Genomic DNA, 22277 nt, shown 5'->3' with positions numbered 1-22277 from the left:
TAGAGAAGTTCAGTTTGGACTAGATCAGGGAGTTCTTAACCTGTGTACCATGAACTTTCTTTTAATATTTGATAACTATATTTCAACATAATTTATTTCCTTTGTAATCTTATATATTTGTTTTATGCATTTAAAAACATTATTGTGATAAGAAGTACATAGGCTTCACCAGTCTGCCAAAGGTATCTACAACAGAAAAAAGAGTTCAGAGGTTACCTCCAACTCTAACATTCTGTGATTTTAACTCCCTGTCTTCCTAATCTTTCTTCTCCTAATCATTTCAACCAGTCTTTGCATGACGTGGCACTGGCCTTCACCACCTGGATTGTCTTCCACTGGTTTCCTCATCTGTCAAATGAGTCAATTGGACGAGTTGCCCCCAAAGTCCCGTCTGTTCTAGATCTGTGATCTCATGATCCAACTTCAAACTTGATGTTCATGCAGTCCCCCTGATCATCTTTGTCTATATTTACCTTTCCCTGGGATATGCTAAGTTATTCTGATGAAACAAAGTCAACTCATGTAATAGAAGACCAGCCTTTCCCCACCCTCTTCAGAAAAAGCTCCAGGAACCTCTCCCAGTGGCAACTTCCCTTTAGAAGGCCCAACAGCTGTTTGCTACACTAGTTGCTAGGGCTGCAACAGTTAGCTGTGCCCATAAAGAAATCACTTGTCCACAGCTGGGCTAAATGTTACTAATTTCAGCTGAGAGAAAAAGAGAGCTTTGGAGAAGGATGATGTATAGGTCCTCCCATCCACTTCCTGATACAGGGAGAAATTCCCTTTCTCTAGCTAGGTCTGATCTTGGGGAAAAGAGCTGCCCCACCTTAAACCAGGTAGGTCTGAGGAATCCAGTGCCTACCCTCCCTCAAGCCTATGGATGCCTCTTCCCCTCCCAGGGGTCAATACAGCTGTTATTTAGCTCTGTTGAATCCCCTTTTCTCCTCCCACCTCTTCATCTATCTAGTGGTGAGACATGAGACAGGGGGAAAAGCAAGTCAGCCACTCTGAGCTCACTCCATGGCAACATGAAAGCAGAAAGGGTCACAGAAACTTTGTGCCAGAGAGTTTTATGACCTGGGCAGCTGCTCACATGAAGAATCCAATTTAATTCAACCATCATTTATTATGCACCTACTTATGCCAGGCACTAAGGACACAAACTCAGAAATGGATGTCCCTGCCCTCACAAAGCATACATTTTATTAGGGAGATAACACCTACATAGAAAATTAAACATGAAAGAGATACAAAACAATTTCATAAGGAAAGGAACCCAGTAATAGAGGTATCTGGGAGATAGGGAAGAGGAGGATAGGCTTCTTGTGAGGAGGGGTCAGTTGAAGAAATACAGGGATTCTTTGAGATGGAGGTGAGATTGCAGTGTGTTTTAGGCATGGGGGGGTTGCAGCCTGTGCTAAGACCTGGGGCCAAGAAATGGAATGTCACATACAGAGAACTGCAAGCAGGTCATGTCCACTGGAACACAGGCCATAATGTGCAAACATTTTGGAAAGGGCTTTATCAGGAACCAGGATCACAACATCAAATTGTTTCAATACCACAACTTACCGATAGAGTTTCTGCCGAGTTTCCAGTTCGTTGCGTCTGTGCTGCTTGAGGATATGAATTTGGTCATCCCGAGCCAGCTTTGCTGTGAAGGAATGAAGAGAAGACAAGTAGAGATACAATCCGAGGGAATCATCTAACTTTTAGGAAGGAATGGAGGCTCTATGGTATCAGATCCTGTTCTCAGAAGTCCTGGCAAGCCTAGGCATCCATCAAGGCCTCTTCAGTCCTGAATTTTGGCATCACTGGCTAAAGGAGATCAAGAGGAGCATGACCATGGCAGGGAGGGGATGTTACTAAGAGAATGGAGCTCTCCCACTCAGAAATCTTACACTTTATATTAGAGAAGAGGGATTTCAAGCAAGAAAAACAAGTCCTAAGGTCAGTTTATGTCAGACAATGAGGTGAGGCTTTCCATGAACCCTTCTAGTCCCAAGCTAAGAAGTCAGAAGGGTACCTAGGTTTGTGTCCAAAAGCACAAATTATTAAATTATCAAGCCTAGAAGCTGTGCACATCAGTTCTAGAAATGGTAGGTGGTTAAGATTTACTCCCACTTACCTGGCATCCTTCACATTTAATTAAGCAGATTCTTTCTGGGTCTTAATTATTCATAGGATCATAGGCTTAGAGCTGAAAGGGTCCTTAGAGACTCTCTGGTGAAAATCCTTTATTTTACAGGTAAGGTAACTGAGGCCCAGAGATTGACTCTCAAGATACAGAGTCTTGGAGTCTCACAGTTATTTAGTGACCCCCTCCCAGCTGCCCATCAGTCTTAATGATCTCAAGCAATATTGACCTACAGAAGAGCAAGAGCTGTTTTCTCAGCTCAGGTATTAATAACCAACTAGATCTAAGATATAAATGTTCACAGGGCACTGAGCTACTAGTAACCCATGGACTCACCTAAAGAAACCTAAAATCAGAGGACCTCAATTCAAATGCCTGCTCTAGTATTGAGTATTTGTGTGTTTTTAGGCTAGTCATTTAACCTCTCTGGGCTTCCTCACCTCCAAACTGCTGGTGTCAGACAAAATGATTCCCATGACCTTAGTTCTCTGGTAGGGATAGCATCTGTCAGGACATATTTACATTGCAATCTAGGCCCTTGAAGGAAGTCTTCTAGCACTCACCTCTCCCATCTCGAAGGACAATTTCACCCTCCCCAGTGAACCAGCGGTAGCAGGGGAACTCAATGTATTCTCCATACGGAGTCTTCACAGTGACATACTTAAGGTACCAGTCATCATGAAGCCAATATTTTCGTTTTTCAATTTTGATCAGAAGGATTTCTCCAAGTTCTTCACCCACAGTCACATCATAAGAATCTACCTGTACAGAATAAAAGGCAAATCCAACTTGCAATCTAATAGACATATTCAAGTTTCCAACAGATCCACGTCAACTAATACAAAGTAATCATTTGAAATTGTCTTGCTTTGTAGGAGAACAAACAGAAGATTAATGGTGTATTTGAGACTCCACTCTCTCCCCTATCCCCATGGATATTTAATTCCCTTGCCAAGAGATACCTTGGCATACTTGATACAAGTATCTGACTCCAGCATCTTTCTTAAAAAAGGCAGCAATAGATTGCCAAAGGAAACTTGTAGCAAAGAATAAGATATAGCAAATTGATTTTTAAAAGTCTTATAACAATGAATAAATATTATACATTAAATAAAATTGAAAGGGAGATATCAAGGGAGGGAAAAGATTACTTTAACACCAATAATGTCCACCATCAATGGAGCTGAAACTATCATATGACATAATTGTGGATTATAATTGTGCTTAATTAAATAAAGGTAAAACTGAAAAAGTAAAAGAAAAAAGGCACATAACAAGAGAACAATAAAACTTAAACAACTTGGAATTATCCATGAATAACATAAAAAATGTGGATGAGAAGTAGAATTGTTCTACTGGAAATAGAAATAGTAAAGGTAGTAGAACCATCAGCAAAAATAAGTTAAAAAATAAACACGATTGAAAGTTACCCAATAACCTTCAAACAAGGGTAAAAGAACTAGAGGAGATTCAGAGAAATAAACTAAGAAATGATGAAATTCCTAAAAAGGATAAAAAAGAAAAGAATCTGATGATTTCAGAAAATCACGCAAGAAAATTTCTCAGAAATATTAAAATTGGGACATACTGAAGATTTATGGAATACACTAAATGGCAAAAAAAGGATAAACTCAGATTCAACTCACCCATATAGTCTATCAGTAGCTACCAAAATTATAATGATAGTGAAATTATTTTAAAATGAACCAAGGGAAAAAAAATCTCATATGAAAAAAAAGTAATCTTAATTACTCAAGATTTTTCACCCATAATAAGGAATAATACAAAGAGCTGGTATATCATATGTTATGAATCTAGAGAAATTACACTTCATCCTAAAACTGTCTCCTTAGATAGATTAGGCTTAATGTTTCCAAGTCATTTAATATCATTTAATAACAATATTAATAAATAATCACTTGATAATGATACTATCAATGATCATTTAATAATGCACACAAGAATTTCAGCTATTCCTAGAGAATCAGCCAAGGTCATGTAAGATCTTTGATACTACAAATAGATATGAAGAACTTCAACAAGAAAAACTCCCATTGAACTTGAAAACTATTCATAACCAAGCATCGGCTCCATGTAATTTCTATACAGGGGTAATAAAACAGTAGTGGAGTTGTTTGAATCACAGACTGAATCCCCCCACCTTGGGGGGAAAGGCAGTACAACAAGACAGTTTGAGTGTTTATATAACGAAAACTGTAACTACTATGGGAATGTATGAAAGAAACAATTGGCTTTATTAACATATACCTCAATGTAAATACCATTGATGGGAAAACAAAGTAGGAGCTAAATTGTATCATTTAGTAACTGAAGTAAACAAATTGGCTTTGGGAAGAGATAATGAGTAAATATTTAAGATACAGGTCGTGGGGGGAGGGAGGTGGTCAGAACACCAGAACATTATTCAGTTAAAAATGGATCACAATTTGGTGAAAAATATAAAGAGACACCCTGTACCCTGTACACCACAATAAATTCCAAATGGAGCAATGATCCAGTGTTTTAAATCATTAAAACAATGTTGAAGGGAATGGAATCATATCTTTTACAGCTGTGAAGAAAATAAAAACTCTTCATGATTTAAGTAAAATTATAAAGGTTCAAAATACTTGAATCGATTATATAAGAAAACAAAAAGCGTTTGCACAATCAAAAAGCAAGGTATCTAGAATGAAGAGGAAAGAAAACTGTGGGGGCAGGGGGAGAGAAATCTGCAATAAACATTTATGATAGAAATCTAACATCTAAAATCTATAAGTAGTTGGCACAAATTTGTAAGAATATGGGAAATTCTGCAAAATGAGTGGTGAAAGAATCTGAAGTTGGAGTTCAGTCCAACACCAGCACTTCATATGGGCAAAGCACTTGGGATATAAAGTTAAAAACTAAATACTCCTTGCCTTCAAGAAGCTTTTAGTCTGCTGGGGGTGGCGGTGGGTACAATACAGTCATATATGTGTATGTGTGTGTGCACATAGGTACCAACATATATACAAACACACATACAAAGTCTGCACAAAGAATACAAAATCCTTTAAAAAGGAAGAGTGCTAATCCCTGGGGAAACAAGGAAAGAGTGGTGAACTAAGTTTAAAGAAGTTAGGGATCTTATGAGGAGAAACAGATTCTAGACATGATGCAAAGACAAGGCGGCAAGTGATGAAATGGTGGAAATGAAACAATAGAAAACAAAACAACCTAAAATGCAGAGTGTGTGAATAACAATGTTATATGACAATGACAACAATAGCATTTCTGTAGCATTGTATAACAAAGTGCTTTACAAATATGATAATTATTTGATATGATATTATTTGATCCTTATAACAACCCTGGGAGGTAGGTGTTATTATTATCCCCTTTTGTAGATGAAGAAACTGAGGTAAATAGAGGTTAAATGATTTGTCTAGGATAACACAGCTAGTGTTTGAGTCAGAATTCAAACTCAGGACTTCCTTACTTGAGGTAGTTTTTCTGTCTATGGAGAGGATCAGATTTAGTGATGGTACCAACATCCTTGCTGTCACCTAAGTCCAAAACCTTGGAGTCATCTCTGGTTCTTCTCTATACCTCAGCCTTTATAGCTAATCATTTGCCAAGGCCCATCAATTCTATCTTCATAATAAAATCTCTGAACCCTCTATTTTTTGTCCATTCACACAGCTATCACCTTAATTCAGGCCCTCATCACTTCTATTGCTTGAACCTTCTGATGGTTCTATCTACCTCCAATTCCCCCTTCTCCAATCTGGCTTTTGGACCACTCTTGAAATATTTTTCCTAAAACACAGATCGGACTCCCTGATCAAAATTATTTAGTGATTCCCTACTGCCTCTAGGATCAAATACATTTTCCTTAGCCTGGCACTAAAGGTCTTCTACTATCTTGTTCCAGTCTTTCTTCCCATCCTTTCATACACACTACGTTCCAGCCAAACTGGACCATTAGGTACTTCGTAAACTCTAGAGCAACATACTCCCTCCGTTCATTTACCCAGGCCTAGAATTTTCTTGCTTCTTCTTGTTGCCTTTCAGAATCTATCTTCCTCCCAAGCTTAGCTCATGGATCACCTCCTCCCCTATTTAGACTTCCTTGCTTCCTTCAAGACAAAAGCTTCTCTTCAACCTCAGAGAGGTTTAGTGTACTTTGTCTGAATCTCTCCTTTGCTCTCATCACTGCTTACCTTGGATTATACTTACCTGAATTTGTATCATATCATGTTAAGAAAGACAGCATTGTGCAGGGGAGGGCTAGATTTGGAGTCAAGAGGACTTGGGGTCAAATCCTGCCTTGCCATTTACTACTTGCATGACATGGTCAACTCCCTTCCCCTCCCTAGACTGCAGTTTTCTCATTGGTAAATAAAGAAATTTGACTTGATGATGTCAAAACTCTCCTCCATTTCTAAATCTATTATCTTCTGACCCCAAGTAGAATGTAAACCCCTTGAGAGCAAGGGCTATTAATCTTTTTCTTTATATTTCCAGTGTCTAGTATAGGACCTGGTATACATCAAAAGGTGGCTAAAAACAGATTTGTGTTAAATTGAACTGAGATTCTCCAGGAAATACCAACAGTTTCATTTTCAAGAATAATCACACCACTGAAAAATGAGACATAGAAACCTAATTTTGCTCAAGAAATAGATCAACTTCTATTAACTATTAATTAATTATTAACTATTAATGTATTAACTGCTATTAGCTGGCATTAATGAAGTGCCTGTTATGTGCATTGTGCAGGGCAGGTAAATTTCTCCTCTTTCTTTTTCCCAAGGGGTGAATTCAGCAAATACCTGGACAAAAGGAGACCTGTTTCTTTGCAGTTAGTTATTTGGGCAGGACAGGTCTAAGGGGAAGGCTACTCCTTATTCAGTGATCCCCAAATTCTATTTACCTTCTGAGGTAGATCTAAATCACAGGATGGTGCCATGAAAATTAGGAGAGCTGTGCTGAACTTTTTGGGAAAGAAAACTCACCACCATGTCAAAAGACTGCTCTGAGAGGGTAGGACTCAACTGAAATCTACAATCCTATGATTCTATGGAGTGCTCGGTGCCTTAGTTTCCCCATATGTAAAATGGAATAACACTTGTAGCATCTATTGCACACATTTGTGAGGCTCCAGTGAGATTCAATCTGGAAAGCCCTTTGCATACCTTCAAGTGGTATTTACATTTTAGCTATTATTATTGTTGTTATATATTACTTCAAGGTTTGTAAAATGTTTGTGGGCTCATTAGGGACTCTCAGCAACACTATAAGGTAAGTACTGCAGGCACATTGCTTTGGGCTGTGCAAAAATTCATTTTTATTTTCAGTACTAAAATTCATCTGTCTTCTATAATTCTATTTGTTGATTAAACATTTTCTATCTTTCTACAATGGCTATGGATGCCATTCCATTATCTTCCAGTATTTTATGATCCACTTAGCTCAATGATCCACTTCGGTATTTCTGTGTATTTTGCGAGATCTGAATGTAATCTCACTTGATTAGTGAAATTTTAAAATATCTCTGTAGTTCTGAACATGAGTAAGTAGTTCCTTGTCTTATCATTTACACAAAGGGTAAACACTTTCAGCATTCTGATTGACCGACACGCCACTGAGGTTGAAAAGAGGAAATTGCCTTTCTGTATACTGTGGGTCTTGTGTGGTCCTTACTTAAGCAATTTTTCCGAGGACTGAGGAACTGAGCCCTTACTTCGGGTTTAGAAGACATCCCACTGGTTTCAAATGTGTCTCTCTGAGGAAGATACAGTCAATAAAGATTAAGTGCCTGCTATGTGTCAGGGACTGTGCTAAGTACCAGAAGAAACAATCCCATTAAAGTTGATTCTCAAAGGAGCAGATTGGTGCAAACTAAAAGAGGCAGTCCAATTCCCACCCATGATATCATTCTTTATGTTTACTGGTTTCTTGATACTAACAGATTTTTACATTCCAGTTTGCCCCAATCCATTACAGCTGCTTTGGGATCTAGAAGAGGCAGAATGGCCAGTGATAAGTGCCCTCATTGGCTAACGGACCTTTTAAAAGGTATAAATGGGACTGTCTTGACTATAACCCTCATGGGACTCCAATAAAGGACTGCAGAAAAATGAGCCCTTCTTTACGCTGGTATCATGGCAATTCTACCACCACTTCCCATGTGACATGGACTCAACTAGGAAGACGGGTGGGAGGGGAGTCGGGATGCCTTTATCCCTTTAATGTTTGTTTTTTCCAGATCTTAGGTAAAACAAGGATCCCTGGATGGATGTCCAGGACTGGAGGCCTTACGAGCGACAGCAGGGGAAACCTCTTCCTCAGAGAGAAGACTGGCCCATTTGACAAGCAGACATGTACCAGCAGTTGTTTGGACATTGTCCAGCCAAGATGAAATCAAAATGTCTAGCAATTCTGCAAGATGCTTTATGTTCTGACAAAGCACAAATGTTATGATCCTAACATACTGTACAAGTAGTTCCAAGTTGTTACCGATCCCAGCTCTGTTCATGGATACTTGTGACTTTTTTTGAAATTAGTGTTCCTTGTATGTATAATATGAATTACCTGTTGCCTGACCAGTTAATACTGTGTACATTGAGAACTCTCCTTTTACCTCTTTCCTTTAGAGGCCCTGTTAGCTTTGTGAGCCATAATCTAATTTACTATCATTAAAATTATTCCTAGGGAGCTGGGGGAGGGGAGAATTCAACAAGCCAATGAGTATGAGAAAAAGGGAGGCCCCTTTCCCCTGAGGCATGCTCTCCAAATCCAAACCAGGAACAGGTCACAGAAGGCTGAGTGCCCTAACTCCTATGGGCTCTGTTGCATGGTTCCTCAAGGATTATGAGGATATGATAAAATGCACCCATTTTATCATGAGCTAATATAATATCCAATGGAGAAACCTCATCAAGGTAGAGTAGAGAAGAAGAGAGCCCAGGACAGAAGTCATCTATGCTTGGGGAAAAAAAAACGTTAACTAGCGAGAAGACTGAGAAAGAGTCATCTGGGTAGAAGGAGAACTATTTTAAAATCCAGTGAAGGAGGGAAAGGAGGAGAGTGTCCCTGGAGGAGGTAGTGGTCAGTCATACACAGAAAGGTCCAATAACCTGTGGACCAAAAAAAGGTCAGTGATTTAGCAGTGGAGAAATCACAGGTGGCTTTGGAGAGAGCAGTTAGAAAATGTGTTGATTTTGTTTCATTCTGTTAAAAATGAATGTTCCCGTGTTGTCCACAGGCAAATGACAAGTAAGTTCTCAACAATACTGAACTTTATTCTGACACTGTTAAGTATCAGAAAGTCCAGAAAGCCCTGCAACTACAAGAAAGCAAAAGGTACCAAGGAAAGAGAGAGAGGAGGAATCGAGGAAGGGGGAAAAGGAGGAGGAAGAAAGAGAAAGAAGCAATGGAAGAAAGGGAAGATGAGGAGAAAGAGGAGAAGAAAAAGAGATGGAGAAAAAATAGCGTAAGCATAGTATGAGCTCAGGTCGCGCAGAATCTGACAAAGAAAAAAGAAAAAGCTAAGGGAGGAAGAACAGAACTGTGGGTATTTGGCCAGAGTAAAGCCAGGTATCATTGCCCCTGGTTGTAGCCAGGGACATAGTGAAAACCAGCTACATATTTAAGCTTTGAGGAAGAAAGATGGGAAGACCTGGGAGAGGGAGAGGGAGAAGGCAACAAGTTCTATTTTTCTGTGAGAGTTACTTCCCTTCAAACTTTTTCCTTTCAAGTACACATTTTACAGATGAGAAAACTGAGGCACAGAGAGGTTAAGTAACTTGCTGAGGGTCATGTAGCTAAAAAGTGATTGAGGCAGGGTTCAATTCTGATCTTTCAGACTCTAACTACTAAAACTCTAGCCACTATGACACCTCATGGCCTCTAGGGAAAAAACAAACAAAGAAGCAGAGGCAGCAGGAGGGGGACTGCCTTGGAACCTCTGATATATGCTGGCTTTGTGATCAAGGACAAGTCACTTAGGTTCTTAGTACTCCTGAACACTCTTTAAGGTTTTAAGTTAGAAAGGCAGAATGGTATAATGGATGGAGGGGCTAGATTTGGACTGAGAACCTGGGTCTAAATCCTGACTCTTAGTAGCTATGTGATCTTGGGTTAAGTCACTTAACATCTTAGCCTCTGTTTCTTCATCTATAAAATGAAAAGGCTGTACAACATGACTTCTAAGGTCCTTAGTATTCTTACTGGAGTCAAAAATCAGCATCAGCAGAGGAAGTTTTAGTACTGAAAATTCCTCACACTGATGAAATCCTAGTACCAGACTAAAAAACCAATGAGCAAGGGATGATCACTCCTAGAGTCCGCCGGGTCTGCCCCCAAAGGTAGATAGGTGCTGACAGGTCTGAACAGGACGACAATAAACATCTCCCCCAAGGGAAAAAGCCACTCTTGTTCACAGAAAAACATTTCCTGATGCCTCTTTCACCGCTACTGAGAAGAAATGTCAGAATGTGCTAGAGCCAGAAAAAGAGGAACTATTCTCTGGGACTATGCAAGAGAAAATGTGAAAGTCTTTTGCATCAACAGGAACTTTCTCAAAAAGCTAAAAAAAAAAAAAAAAACCAACCCCACACAAATGAGCTCTTCAACAATAGTGGCTCAGTCTCCCCAGCTGGTTTGCATGGCTCCAGGACTTGGAGTGCTTCTAAGCCTTTCTCCACCTTCTCTGGTTTCAGTCTGTGAAAATGGAATATTGATCATGCAAATCTCATACAAAATCTTCTAGTGGAGGTCTTATTAGCCTTATTTATTCATCAATAACATTTTCATGGTTCCATAGAAAGATGGATGTGCAAGAGGGAGGAGAGATGAAGAAGGAGAAAGTAGGTCAGTAGGAAGGTACCCGAGTCTTGTCCATAAAAGACATTACCATCATCAAAATGAAAATGCATAGGAGACAGCATGGAGGCAGGAGGGCTGGATCTGGAGCTGGAGCACTTGGGTGCCAATCCTCCTTACTACGTGGTGTTACCTTAGCCAAGTCACTTCATTTAGTTTCATGGAACAAAAAGTCCCTCAATCTGGAAAAGGAGTGGGATGGGACCAGATAATCTCTAAGGAGCCCATGATACCATGGTCCCCTTCATGTGTGCCAGGCACTGTAGAGGACCACAGGAACACTGAGCTATGACTTCCTAAGAGGCCACTGAGGAAATGGAAGCCCAGAAAGGTCACATGACTTGTTCCAAGTCACTTAGGGGGCGAATATCAGTCAGGAAAATGGACACTTTAAAGAGATGTTAGGACAGAGCAGAGGAACAAGGCTTAACCCTCAGCTCTTCTTATATCTATGACTTCTGGGAAAGGCTCTTCCCCATCTGTGGGTCTCAGTTTCCTCATCTGTAAGTAAAGGACTAGATGAACCTGTGAATACTAAATCTAAGATCCTATTAATGTGATTATATGAGGTGCCAAGTCTGGCTGATTCCACTCCATCATCTCTCCTGTCTATCCCTTTTCTGTACTCATACCACATCCACCCTTGTCCAGATCCTCATCCTGTCTTGCGTAGCCTATTGTGACAACCTTCAGATATGCACCCAGGCAGTCTCTCTCTTCTACAACCCATCCCCAACACAGCCACCATATTGGTATTCCTGGAGCTCAAAATCTATGTCATTCCTCAACTCAAGAAGCCTCTGTGGATCCCCATTGCCTTGAGGTTAAAATAGAAACTGCTCTTTGGCATTTAAGGCCCCTTATAACTGAGGTCCAGCTAATTACACATTACTGCCCCTTCATACACTTTATCTTCTAGCCAAATAACTGTTATTTGGCTTCCATCTCCCACCTTTGCTTCCTACTTTCAAGCAGGCTGTTTATGGTTCCTGGAATGTTTCCCTCATTACTTCCCACTCCCAGAAAACTCCTTTCAAGGCTCAGCTGACGTGCTAAGAGGATTTTCTTGATTTCACTAGCCTTTAGTTCACCACCTGGCTTCCCTGCCACACTCTCCCCCGCCACACCCTCCCCTTTTGGTATTTTTAAAGTATAGCCTATATTTTTAATTGAACATATGCAGCTAGATGGTGCAGTGGATAGAGTTAAGAAGACCTGCATTCCAGTATGGCCTTGGACAGTCATTAGCTATGTGAACCTGAACAAATCACCTAACCTCTGTTTGCCTCAGTTCCCTCATCTGTAAAATGGGGATAATTTTAGCCCCCACCTCCCAGGGTTGTTGTGAGGACCAAATGAGATATTTGTAAAAGGCTTCAAAAACCTTATAGTGCTATATAAATGCTAACTAATGTTACTGCTATCATCTATCTCCTCCCTCTCCTTCTGTCTTCCCCTCATAGGCTGCAAGCTCCCTAAAGAGAAGTGACTGCTTCTTGTTTGTCCTTGTATCCTTAGTACCCAGGAGAGAACACAGTAGGTGCTTAATAACTATCTGTGGCTCAATTGATTAGAAGGAACACTGGATTTGGAGTCAGAGGATTCGGATTTAAATACAGATGTGTGACCTTGGGTTGGTCACTTCTCTCTAGGCCTTGTTTTCTTCATCTGTAAAGTGAGGGAGACTGAACCAGATGACCATGGGGGGTTCTCCCAACTCTAAATCTCTGCGCCTATACACTTGTCATCCAAACTGAATGATACAATTGCATGGAATAGCAGGCATGGTTGAGGTGGAGGTTGGTTTTGCTCAACTTTTTTCTTTCTTTTTTAATTTCTGTTATAAAAGAAATGGAGGTGATGTGAAAAACAAAAGGTATCAATATAAAATTAAATAAAAATGGATCATACTACCCAGAAACTTCATTATATCCCATGCTTGGAGTCCATCACAAGACCCTAGTGTGAAATGAGGTCCCTTTGGCATGCCAAGTACTTTATCCCACTCAGATAAGAGCCTAGGAGGCAGAGAAAAAATGATGTTCAATCCCTGTCATTACTACGCAGGGCTCCAGTGATACTGGGTACTTCATTTAGAATCAAACTTGTAACAGCGTTAGTCAGAAAAGAAAATATCTCCACTAATTCTATCTACTTAGTACCATGATGGGCAGCCAGGTGGTTCAGTGGATAGAGTACTGGGCTTGGAATCAGAAAGACTCATCCTCATGAGTTCAAATCCCTCCTCAGATTCTTACTAGCTGTGTGACTCTGGGCAAGTCACTTGCCTCAGTTTCCTCACCTGTAAAATGAGCTGGAGAAGGAAATGGCAAATGCTCTAGAATCTCTGCCAAGAAAACGCCAAATTGGGTCATGAAGAGTCAGACATGACTGAACAACAGCATGCTGAAGAGTGGGTATTTTAGTGGGTTATTTTAGGTTGTTAAGATGGACAAATGAGAAGATTTAAATTAGGAAGGAAAAAAACCCTCTTTCTTTGATGGCGTTCATTCATTCATTCATTCATTCATTCATTCATTCATCCACTCATTCAGTCCCACCATCTTCCAAGATCTAGAGACAACTTTATCCGGATTAGATCTGTTCAGAGTCCCTAGTACAACTTATTGGAACCTCTATAGCCTGTAATCTCCTTGAGGGCCAGGGCCTCCTATTTACTATTTAATTTCATCTCTTCGCCCTCTTCCTCCCCCTTCCTAGCACTTGCACATAGTAAATGCTCACAAAATGTTTGCAGATTAGAACTTGCAATAAAATATTTGAATCATTTCCAAACCTCTCCTTGTCTTGGCACTGCTGTGGAATCTGCTCTAATGAAGGAAATTATTTCCTACCAAGATGGATTTAGTTCGCAGCTTCTGACTCTGGGGTCAGATTCATAGAATTCCAAGGGACCTTGGGGCTGTCCAGTCTAACTCTTGCCTACAACACATCCAACAGGGAGTCATGCAGGCTTTTCTTGCAAACCTCCAGGATCTCATTTTCTGCCCTCTATCCCCTGCCCCACAGGTTCCACTTTCAGACAGAAAATTTTCCTAACAATGATTAAAGAAAAAAATAATATTCAGTGGCCACATCTCTGTCTTTGGCCTTCCCCCTTCACCCCAATGGGAAAGCTTTGGGCCTCTTTAAAGTCCCTTTTGAAACACTTTCAGCCTGATGCTCCCTGCTCTCCCTGACCAAAACTATTAGGTAATCTCTACATAATCGTGCTGATAGCTCACACTCTCTTGCAGCAGCCTTGTGAGCCAAGAAATGCAGGCTCAGAGAGGTGAAATAATTTGTCTGTAGGCACGCAGCTAGCAAGTGTCAAGGTGGAGTCTGAATACAGATTTTTAAACTTCAAATCCAACCCTCCCTACATTCTTATGGCTGACTTAGACAAGACAGAGATATTCGTAGGATCCAGTCTACTGTAGGCCATCAATCCAACTGCCAACCCCCAGGAAGGGGTGATCATTATTGCTTCTTCCTTCCTATGGTCACTGGCTGGGGTGGTGGCTATTTACTAAATGCTCAAGGCAGGGACGGTCAAGTTTTCAATGAAATATAACAATATTCGTGAAGGTGATAATGGTGGTTATCTAGCCTAGTGCCATGAATTGGCCTCTCTCTCCCTGGCAGCCTGGCCCTAGAGAGACCATACAGGAGCCAAGATAAACAGAACATCTCTACGGACCCCCTCATTTTCCAGATGAGGAAAATGAGGCCCAGAAAAGTGAATTCAGTCACTCAAGTATTGAATTGCAATGTCAGGACTTGAAGTCAACCAGGTCCTCTGATTCCTAATCTGGGGCTCTATCCACTAGGCCACCCTGTCCTCTGGTATGTTAGACAGGGCCCTGTCCAATATTGGACAGTCAGAAGATCTGAAATCTGGTCCCAGTTCTGCTGCCATGACTAGGTGTGTGACCCTGGATAAGTCACCCTACATTTCTGGGCTTCCCTCTAGCCTGGTGAGCAGTGGAGTGGGATTAGAACTTAAACCCTCTTTGTGAGAAATAAAGGGCTACCCAACTAGAGGGGGTCATGATGATGAAGAGAGGGGGAACCTCTATCTTACATGAGTGTGGTGAAGGGGATCCAGGACTAAATTTCTAGTCTGGGGACCAGGTTTTGAATGCTGACTGTGCTATCCGTGTGATGTCACCCCATCTGGACCTCAGTTTCCCTCCCTCTAACCTTTGTGTCTCACCCCTACCCCGCCATGCCCTTCGGAAGTCTCCTGCAGCTCGAGACTCCCGGTTCAGAGGCCAGGCTCTCAGGGCTCTGGGGGTTCTTCTCTGCAGTGCTAGTCCCGGGATCTCTAAGCACCACTCCAGGAGGACTCTCTCCCTCCTCCAGTACTCACCGCACCCCTCTCGAAGTCATTGTAGAAGGGTTTGTCCAGCAGGTGCTTCTCGCTGCAGCGCACTGAGCCCACGAGGGTCAGGTAGATGTAGTCATCGGTGCCGGCAAACCACTGGCTGCCCGTGGCCACAGTCACGGTGTAGGAGGGCATGGCGAGGCTGGGGGGCCACGCAGGAGGACCAGAGCCACCGCTGGGGCTACAGCGCTCCTACTCCCGCCACCCGCAGCCCAGAGGGGTGAAGAGACGGGGCGGAGACTGAGGTCCGACGCCCCACCCTGGGACCTCCCCCCTCTACCCCGCAAGGTGACCTCACTCTTCCTGTGGGACAGAGGGAGAACTCCCCGCTCCCGACTCCAAAGCCAACGTTGTCCACCCTGCCCCGGTTAGCTGGGGTTGCTAGGATCCTGGGTCTAGGGCTGGAAGGGAAATTGAGACCTTCTGGTCCAAGGTCTTCATTTTACAAACAGGAAAACTGAACCCCAAGAAGGTTAAGCAAAGGTACCCAAAGGTCTGCAGCAGGGCGAGAGTGAGAAGTAGGATTGCAAACCTGGAGCCTCAGTCTTTAGCACCAGCCTCAGGGCTTGCTAGACCCTGCCCCAGCCTCACTGCCGACGGTAGCAGAACTATCTCCTTCCTTCCTTCACCCCTCCTCCAGAGAAAAACCCCACAACCTGTGGCAGGCTTTGAGACCCTGCACACACCACTATAGTGTACACCACACACACACACACACACACACACACACACACACACACACACACACCCCAATTTAAATCTCGCCTCCTCGGGACTGTGATCGCATATAGCTCCAGGGCATCTATTAGTCAACAAGCTTTTATTAAATGCTTATACCAGGTGCTCAGATACAAAAAAAAAAATAGGCAAAACCAGGGCTTGCCCTCAAAAACCTTGCCTTCCACTGTTGGAGACTGCATGCGTGCAACTCTGTGCATACAAGATGTACACATCGTAGACTGGGAGGTGGGGGAAAGGGGGAGAGAGTACAAACGAAGAGGAGGACACTGCATAAAATTCAAAGCTGTCCAATCCTCCTCACTGTGCAGACAAGGAAAGGGAAGGCAGGAGTTAAGTGACTTGCACCACCACTTTCCAAACTAGGGTGTGTGTGTGGAGGGGAGTCTGAGACATTAAATTCAATGTTCACTTCAGAGTTCTTCCTTCTACATTCTAATGTTCTACTGTTCCATGTTTCCATCTCTCTAATTTCACTACTCCCTCATTCTATGTTAGGCAGAGAAAGGCATGCCAATGGGTAAACAAAGGAAATTGGCAAATTGACTAAGCTGAAGGGAAAGGAGAAAAGCAGTTTTAGGATCATGGTTAACTAGCACTGTGATCCTCCCTGGGCATCAGTTACTAGAAGACTTTCCAGTGGGACCAAGGGTAAATTAAGGTTGTCCATTGTCATCACTATTATTTGACATAGTTCTACACTTACTAGCCATAGCAATAAGACAGGAAAGGAAACAGAAGGAGTAAATATAGACAAAGAAGAAATAAAAGTGTTGTTTTATTGCAGATGCTATGATGGGTTAATTAGAGAAACCTAGATATTCAACTAAAAAATAGAAAAAAAGAAACTAATAATGTCAGTAAAGTAGCAGAATATAAAATAAATTCACAAAATCCTTAGCCTGACTGTATATGACAACAAAATCTAATCAAAAGAGATGGAATAAGACATGCCATTAAAAATTACTCCAGAGCATACAGAATATTATTATAATTCTAGCTACTGATTGCAACACTTTCTCATGTGAATTCACTCTACCAAGATGCCCACAGGAATTATATGAATGCATTTACAAAGCCCTCTCTAGAGGAATAAATATAGATGTATGTAATTATAAAGATTATTTGCTATTAGGGTAAGTACTTTGAACAAAAATTTTACAAGAACTGCTGAAAAAATTGGAAAGGAGTCTGGGAGAAATTATATTTAAATCATCATTATATGGCACAATAACCTCCAAATAGACATGACAGTTAGAATTAGAATGGAAACAGTTAACTCTATGTGTATGTGTTGGGGGAAATCTTCATAGCAAATTTCTCTAATAAAGATCTGATATCCAAAATATAGAGAGAATTTATGTAAACATATAAGAACAGGAGCCATTCCTCAAAAGATAAACAGTCAAAGATATGAATAGGCAGTTCTATAGGAAAGAAATCCAAGCTATCAATAATCATATCAAAAAATACTCTGCCATTCATAATAAGAGAAATGCACCTTAAAACAACTCAAAAATTCCACTTCACACCCATTAGACTGGCAAAAATGACAAAAAGAAAACGACAATTACTAGAGCGACTGTGGGGAAACAGGCACACTAATGCACAGTCAATGGAACTACAAACTGGTCCAATCATTTCGGAAAACAATTTGGAATTATACTCAAAAAGTCACTAAAGTATGCATACAAGTGATACTAACCAATAATAGCTAACATATATATATGTATATGTATATATATATATATATATATATATATATATATGACAGACACTGTGCTGAGCACTTTACAATTATAATCTCACTTTATCCTCACAACAACCGTGAGAGGTAAGTGCTATTATTATTACACTTTACAGATGAGGAAACTGAGGTTATATGATTTGTCACAGAGCTAGTAGGTGTCTAAGCAGTGAGGCAGAATTTGCACTCAAGTCTTCTTGACTCCAGGCCCTGAATTCTATCCACTGCTCCACCCAGCTGCAGAGCATATACTCCAAAGAAGTCAAAGACAGAAATGATTCATATGTATAAAATATTTACAGCAGGATTTTTTTCATAGCAAAGAACTGGAAACTGAATGGAGCGCTCATCAACTATAGAATGACCAAACAAATTGATGTACATGGAAGTAATGGAATATTATTGTGCCAAAAAAATGATAAAAAAGGATTGCAGAGAATTCTGAGAAAATTTGTATGAACAGAATCAGGAGAACAATTGTATGATAATGCCATCATCATAAAGGAAAGCAGCTTTAAAAGATTTAAGACTCTGATCAATGGAATGGAATGACCAATCTTGGTTCCAGCCTGCTGATAATAAAGCTTGCCTCCCACCTCTTGGTGGAGAGTTAAGGCAAAATGGTAAAAGCAGAATGAGACGGATGTTTCTAGACACAACTTTGTTTTGCTTTACAATACTTTCATTACAAGAGAGAGTTTTCTATGTGGGGAGGGGTAGGGAGTGGGGGAATATATATAAGTATATAATGGGGGAAATGATAATTATAATAAAAAGAAAGAAAGAAAGAAATGTCAATGAAACACACAAAGAGGAGCAGAGGGGGCTTCAGAAGGGGGCACCCACAAGTGGACCAATGTCATTGTGACCCTCTGATACCAAAAATAGCTCTTTTAAGCCTACAGATAAAATACCCACTTACCAGATCTGAGTGATTACTTCTGTTGTTTTAGGGAGTTTATGTTAAATGAAAAGCTACGAACAAAAATAAGTCAAGCCTTCAGGAAAATTTCTAATATTTAAGCAGAAATTTGACTCTTTATCTTAATTTCCATTTATATTTATCTTTTGCTAACCCCTGGTTCCTTTATGGTTAAGGCAAAGTTCAGATTACCAGGGAAATTTGGGTAAAGAAGCAGCTGTGTTTGTGGTTGTTGGAGAATCTATTGATTATCATGCATATGGAAGGGAAAATTGGAGAAAAAACAACCCTACTCTAGAACTATCCTCTGTTCTTGAGGAAGTTGGTACAACCGAGGGCATTGGCTCAAATCTTTTGCTCCTAAATGCACAGAACCGATGGTCCTTCCAGACATCTCCCTTCTCAGTCCATCTCAGTCCTACTTTCTCTTTCTCCATTCTGCTGGTTGCTCCTTGACTGTCCAGCCTTTCTGGCTCAGCTCTGGATGTCCCCTTCCTCTCCACTGCCAGACCCTGGGAATGTCTCCCGATTCTCCACCCCCTTCCTTCATACAAATTCTTCAAGAGATGACCAAGTCCCTTCATTCAAATGAAGCAGGATCCCTTTGCTCCTACTTAACATTTTGGCAGCTAATAAAAACAAATAATTTTAGGTGGGTTCGGGCAATCAGTGATCAATAAATCCCTACTCTGATATTTGTACTACCACATTTAATTTAATATATACTAAAAGGAAACAAGCTTGTATATAATTATATAATTAATGCATAATCTACTAAAAGAAAACAAACTGTATGTAATCATTGTATAATGAATATATAATACAATATATACTAAAAAAAAAACAAGCTATATTTCGCAATTTCATGGACAAGCTCCATTTTCTGGACCTATGTAATATTTGTTGATGAATTTCTAGTTCATAAAAAAATCAATTTAAATTTAAAAAACTCTATATCACCTGATATAGTGTATCTGCCAAATTCAATCTATCTTTTGGTTCTTTTTAATGTTAGTGTTTACCCTCTTTTGATTACACCTAATTTATTCTGTATCTAGCTTGTCTGCATATTGTCTCTCCCACTGGACTGTTTGCTTCCTGGGAGCCAAGAACTGTCTTTTGCCTTTCTTTTCATCCCCAATGCTTACCACAGTGCCTGGAACAGTCAGCGCTTAATAAATCCTTGTTGATTTATTAGAAAATGTAACAAAAATATGTACTACCTACAATATGCCACTATTCTTACAAAAATTTTCCCAAATGTAAAATATCCTATTTGTCTACATTAAGCTGATGTGTCTTAAATATGTTCAGTCTTTTTACTTGTGAAATATTAAATGAAACTCAGCTCATCATGAATTTTAATATCACAGGAGAAGTGATCTCATTTAAGCTCAGTTAGAACTTGCAAGCTATTGACTGAATCACAAAACCTCAGAGCTGGAAAGGACGTCAGAATAGTAAGTTTTATTCTGTACCACAAGACTCCCCTTGGGTGAAACATACTTGAGAAAAAACTCTATAGCTCCCATTTGAAGACCCAATTGAGGGGGGAGCCCCCCACCTCCTACAGCAGTTCAATTCACTTTTCTATTGCTCCAATTGCTAGGGAGTTTTTTCTGATATCAGGCCTTTGTGACTTCTGCCTGGTCACTGCTCCTGGTTCAGAGGCCTCTGAGGCCAAGTCAAACAAATCCATTTTTTCTTCCATGTCAAAGCCCTTCAAAGACTGGAAGGTGGTTATCAGTACCCCTGGTTCTCTTCTCCAAGCTAAATGTCCTCTGAAGCTTCAAATGGTTCTCATGTAGCATAATCTCAAAGCCCCTCCTTAAGACGCACTCCACTTTATCAAGCTCCTTTCAAAATGGCCCTGCCTATATGTATAACCCCTATGAGACTAATTATTGTTTTAGGGAAGGGGAGGGGAGGGAGAGAAGAATAAAATTTGGAACTCAAAACTTTTTAAAAAATGTTAAAATTGTTTTAACATGTAATTGAGGAAAAAATAAAAAATCATTAAAAAAAAACCCCAAAATGGTGTTGCCTAAAACTGAATACTATCTTCCACATGCAGTTTGACACATTCAAATAATTCCATTCAAATATCTGAGTTCTCAGGAGGTGATAAATAAAGTGAGAAGAGGTGGATGAAGGCCATAAGGCTGTATGTACTGATTGTAACACCTCAGCATATGAATTCATAAGAGATATTTGGGTATGATATTGTTTTGGTGTTTCCTAAAACTGAATACCATCTCCTTTATCATGGTGATGCTATTTTGGTCCTCGTTGAGAATGAAGGACAACAACCAACCGACGAACCAACCAACTAGTAGAGGCAGATAAAAAGTGTTTGGTAGCTTCCACCCAAAAAGAAATTAAAATCAATATGGAGAAACAAAGCCCATTTGTATGAGAGGATAGGAGTACACACAGCTGTAGGTCTAGAAAATCAGAGAGTTGTACTGGATGAGCTCTCAGAGTCCTTCCAAGTCTACACTCTAGGACATAGTCAGAGGCTGTGCTCATAGAAAATGAGCAGAGCATTTTTCTTGGGGCTGGGAGATCTATCTTCTTGAGCAAGCTCAAATAGGAATGCAGTCATGATGGATATTGAACTGGCCACATAGTGCACATGCCTGGGCTTTGGGTGCCACCAGAAATTCGCACTTCCAAAGTCTGTGGAGAGATATGGAACATACTGGCTTTATTTAAAACATCCCATTTTATTATGATTTGTTTTACTTTGGTCTTTGTGTTTATATTATGAAAACATCATGTCACACTGGCTTCACTTTAATTTAATTTACCTTTTCTTTATAATCATTATCTCAAATATATGTTAAATTACAAAAGTCTCAGGAAACAAATTGGAATAATTTGGATGGTTAAATCCTCAGTCTAGTGTTGTCATTTGAACAACCCAATATCACATGACTTTGAGGCCAATGTCTTTTCCTTGTAGCTGGATTTGTCATATGCCTGCATCTATATATACACACACATGCATATAGATACAGGTATAGATATAGACATAGATAAGTAGCCACATTAAGGATACATTGTACTTTCCAGACTTGGAGTTGGGAGAGACTGTTTGGGAGATTCTGAGTTTGAATCCTGCCTCTGTCACTTACTAGCTGTGAAGTTCTGTTTCCTTACCTATAAAATGAGGCCAACAATACCTGTAATGCTTACCTCACAGGGTTGTTAGAGTATTAAATGTGATTCAATAAGTACTTACTAAGCACTATGTCAGGCAATTGGTGAGTATTTCCCATGGCCCATCATATCTAGTGAGCCCCTTCAAGTTTTACCTTCTACCATAGCCATCTTCTGACCACCTGCCCTGCCAAGGGATGGGACCTCTCTGCCTCACCTCTTCTCCCTTCCCACTCTGGAAATATAATGAAATCAGTATTGCCATTGCTACTAGAAAGGACATGTCAATCAACTCTCCTATGATTCTACTTAC

General features: G+C 40.4%; 1 protein-coding gene across 1 annotated transcript in view; it reads right to left on the bottom strand.

Moving 5' to 3' along the window:
• ALOX5 (arachidonate 5-lipoxygenase) overlaps positions 1-15621 on the bottom strand; it is a 77043-nt gene extending 61422 nt beyond the window's left edge. The window contains exons 1-3 of the mRNA XM_072628507.1: positions 15381-15621; positions 2701-2899; positions 1573-1654 (exon numbers count right to left, since the gene is read on the bottom strand). Coding sequence (XP_072484608.1) covers positions 1573-1654; positions 2701-2899; positions 15381-15530 — 431 coding nt within the window. The 5' untranslated portion in view covers positions 15531-15621. The remainder of the gene's footprint in view (positions 1-1572; positions 1655-2700; positions 2900-15380) is intronic.
• Positions 15622-22277: the final 6656 nt, after the last annotated feature.

Source organism: Notamacropus eugenii, chromosome 1 (assembly GCF_028372415.1).
Source record: "Notamacropus eugenii isolate mMacEug1 chromosome 1, mMacEug1.pri_v2, whole genome shotgun sequence".
NCBI lineage: Eukaryota > Metazoa > Chordata > Mammalia > Diprotodontia > Macropodidae > Notamacropus > Notamacropus eugenii.
The sequence above is the reverse complement of the archived record's forward strand: the minus strand, read 5'-3'. Positions and strand labels throughout refer to the sequence as shown.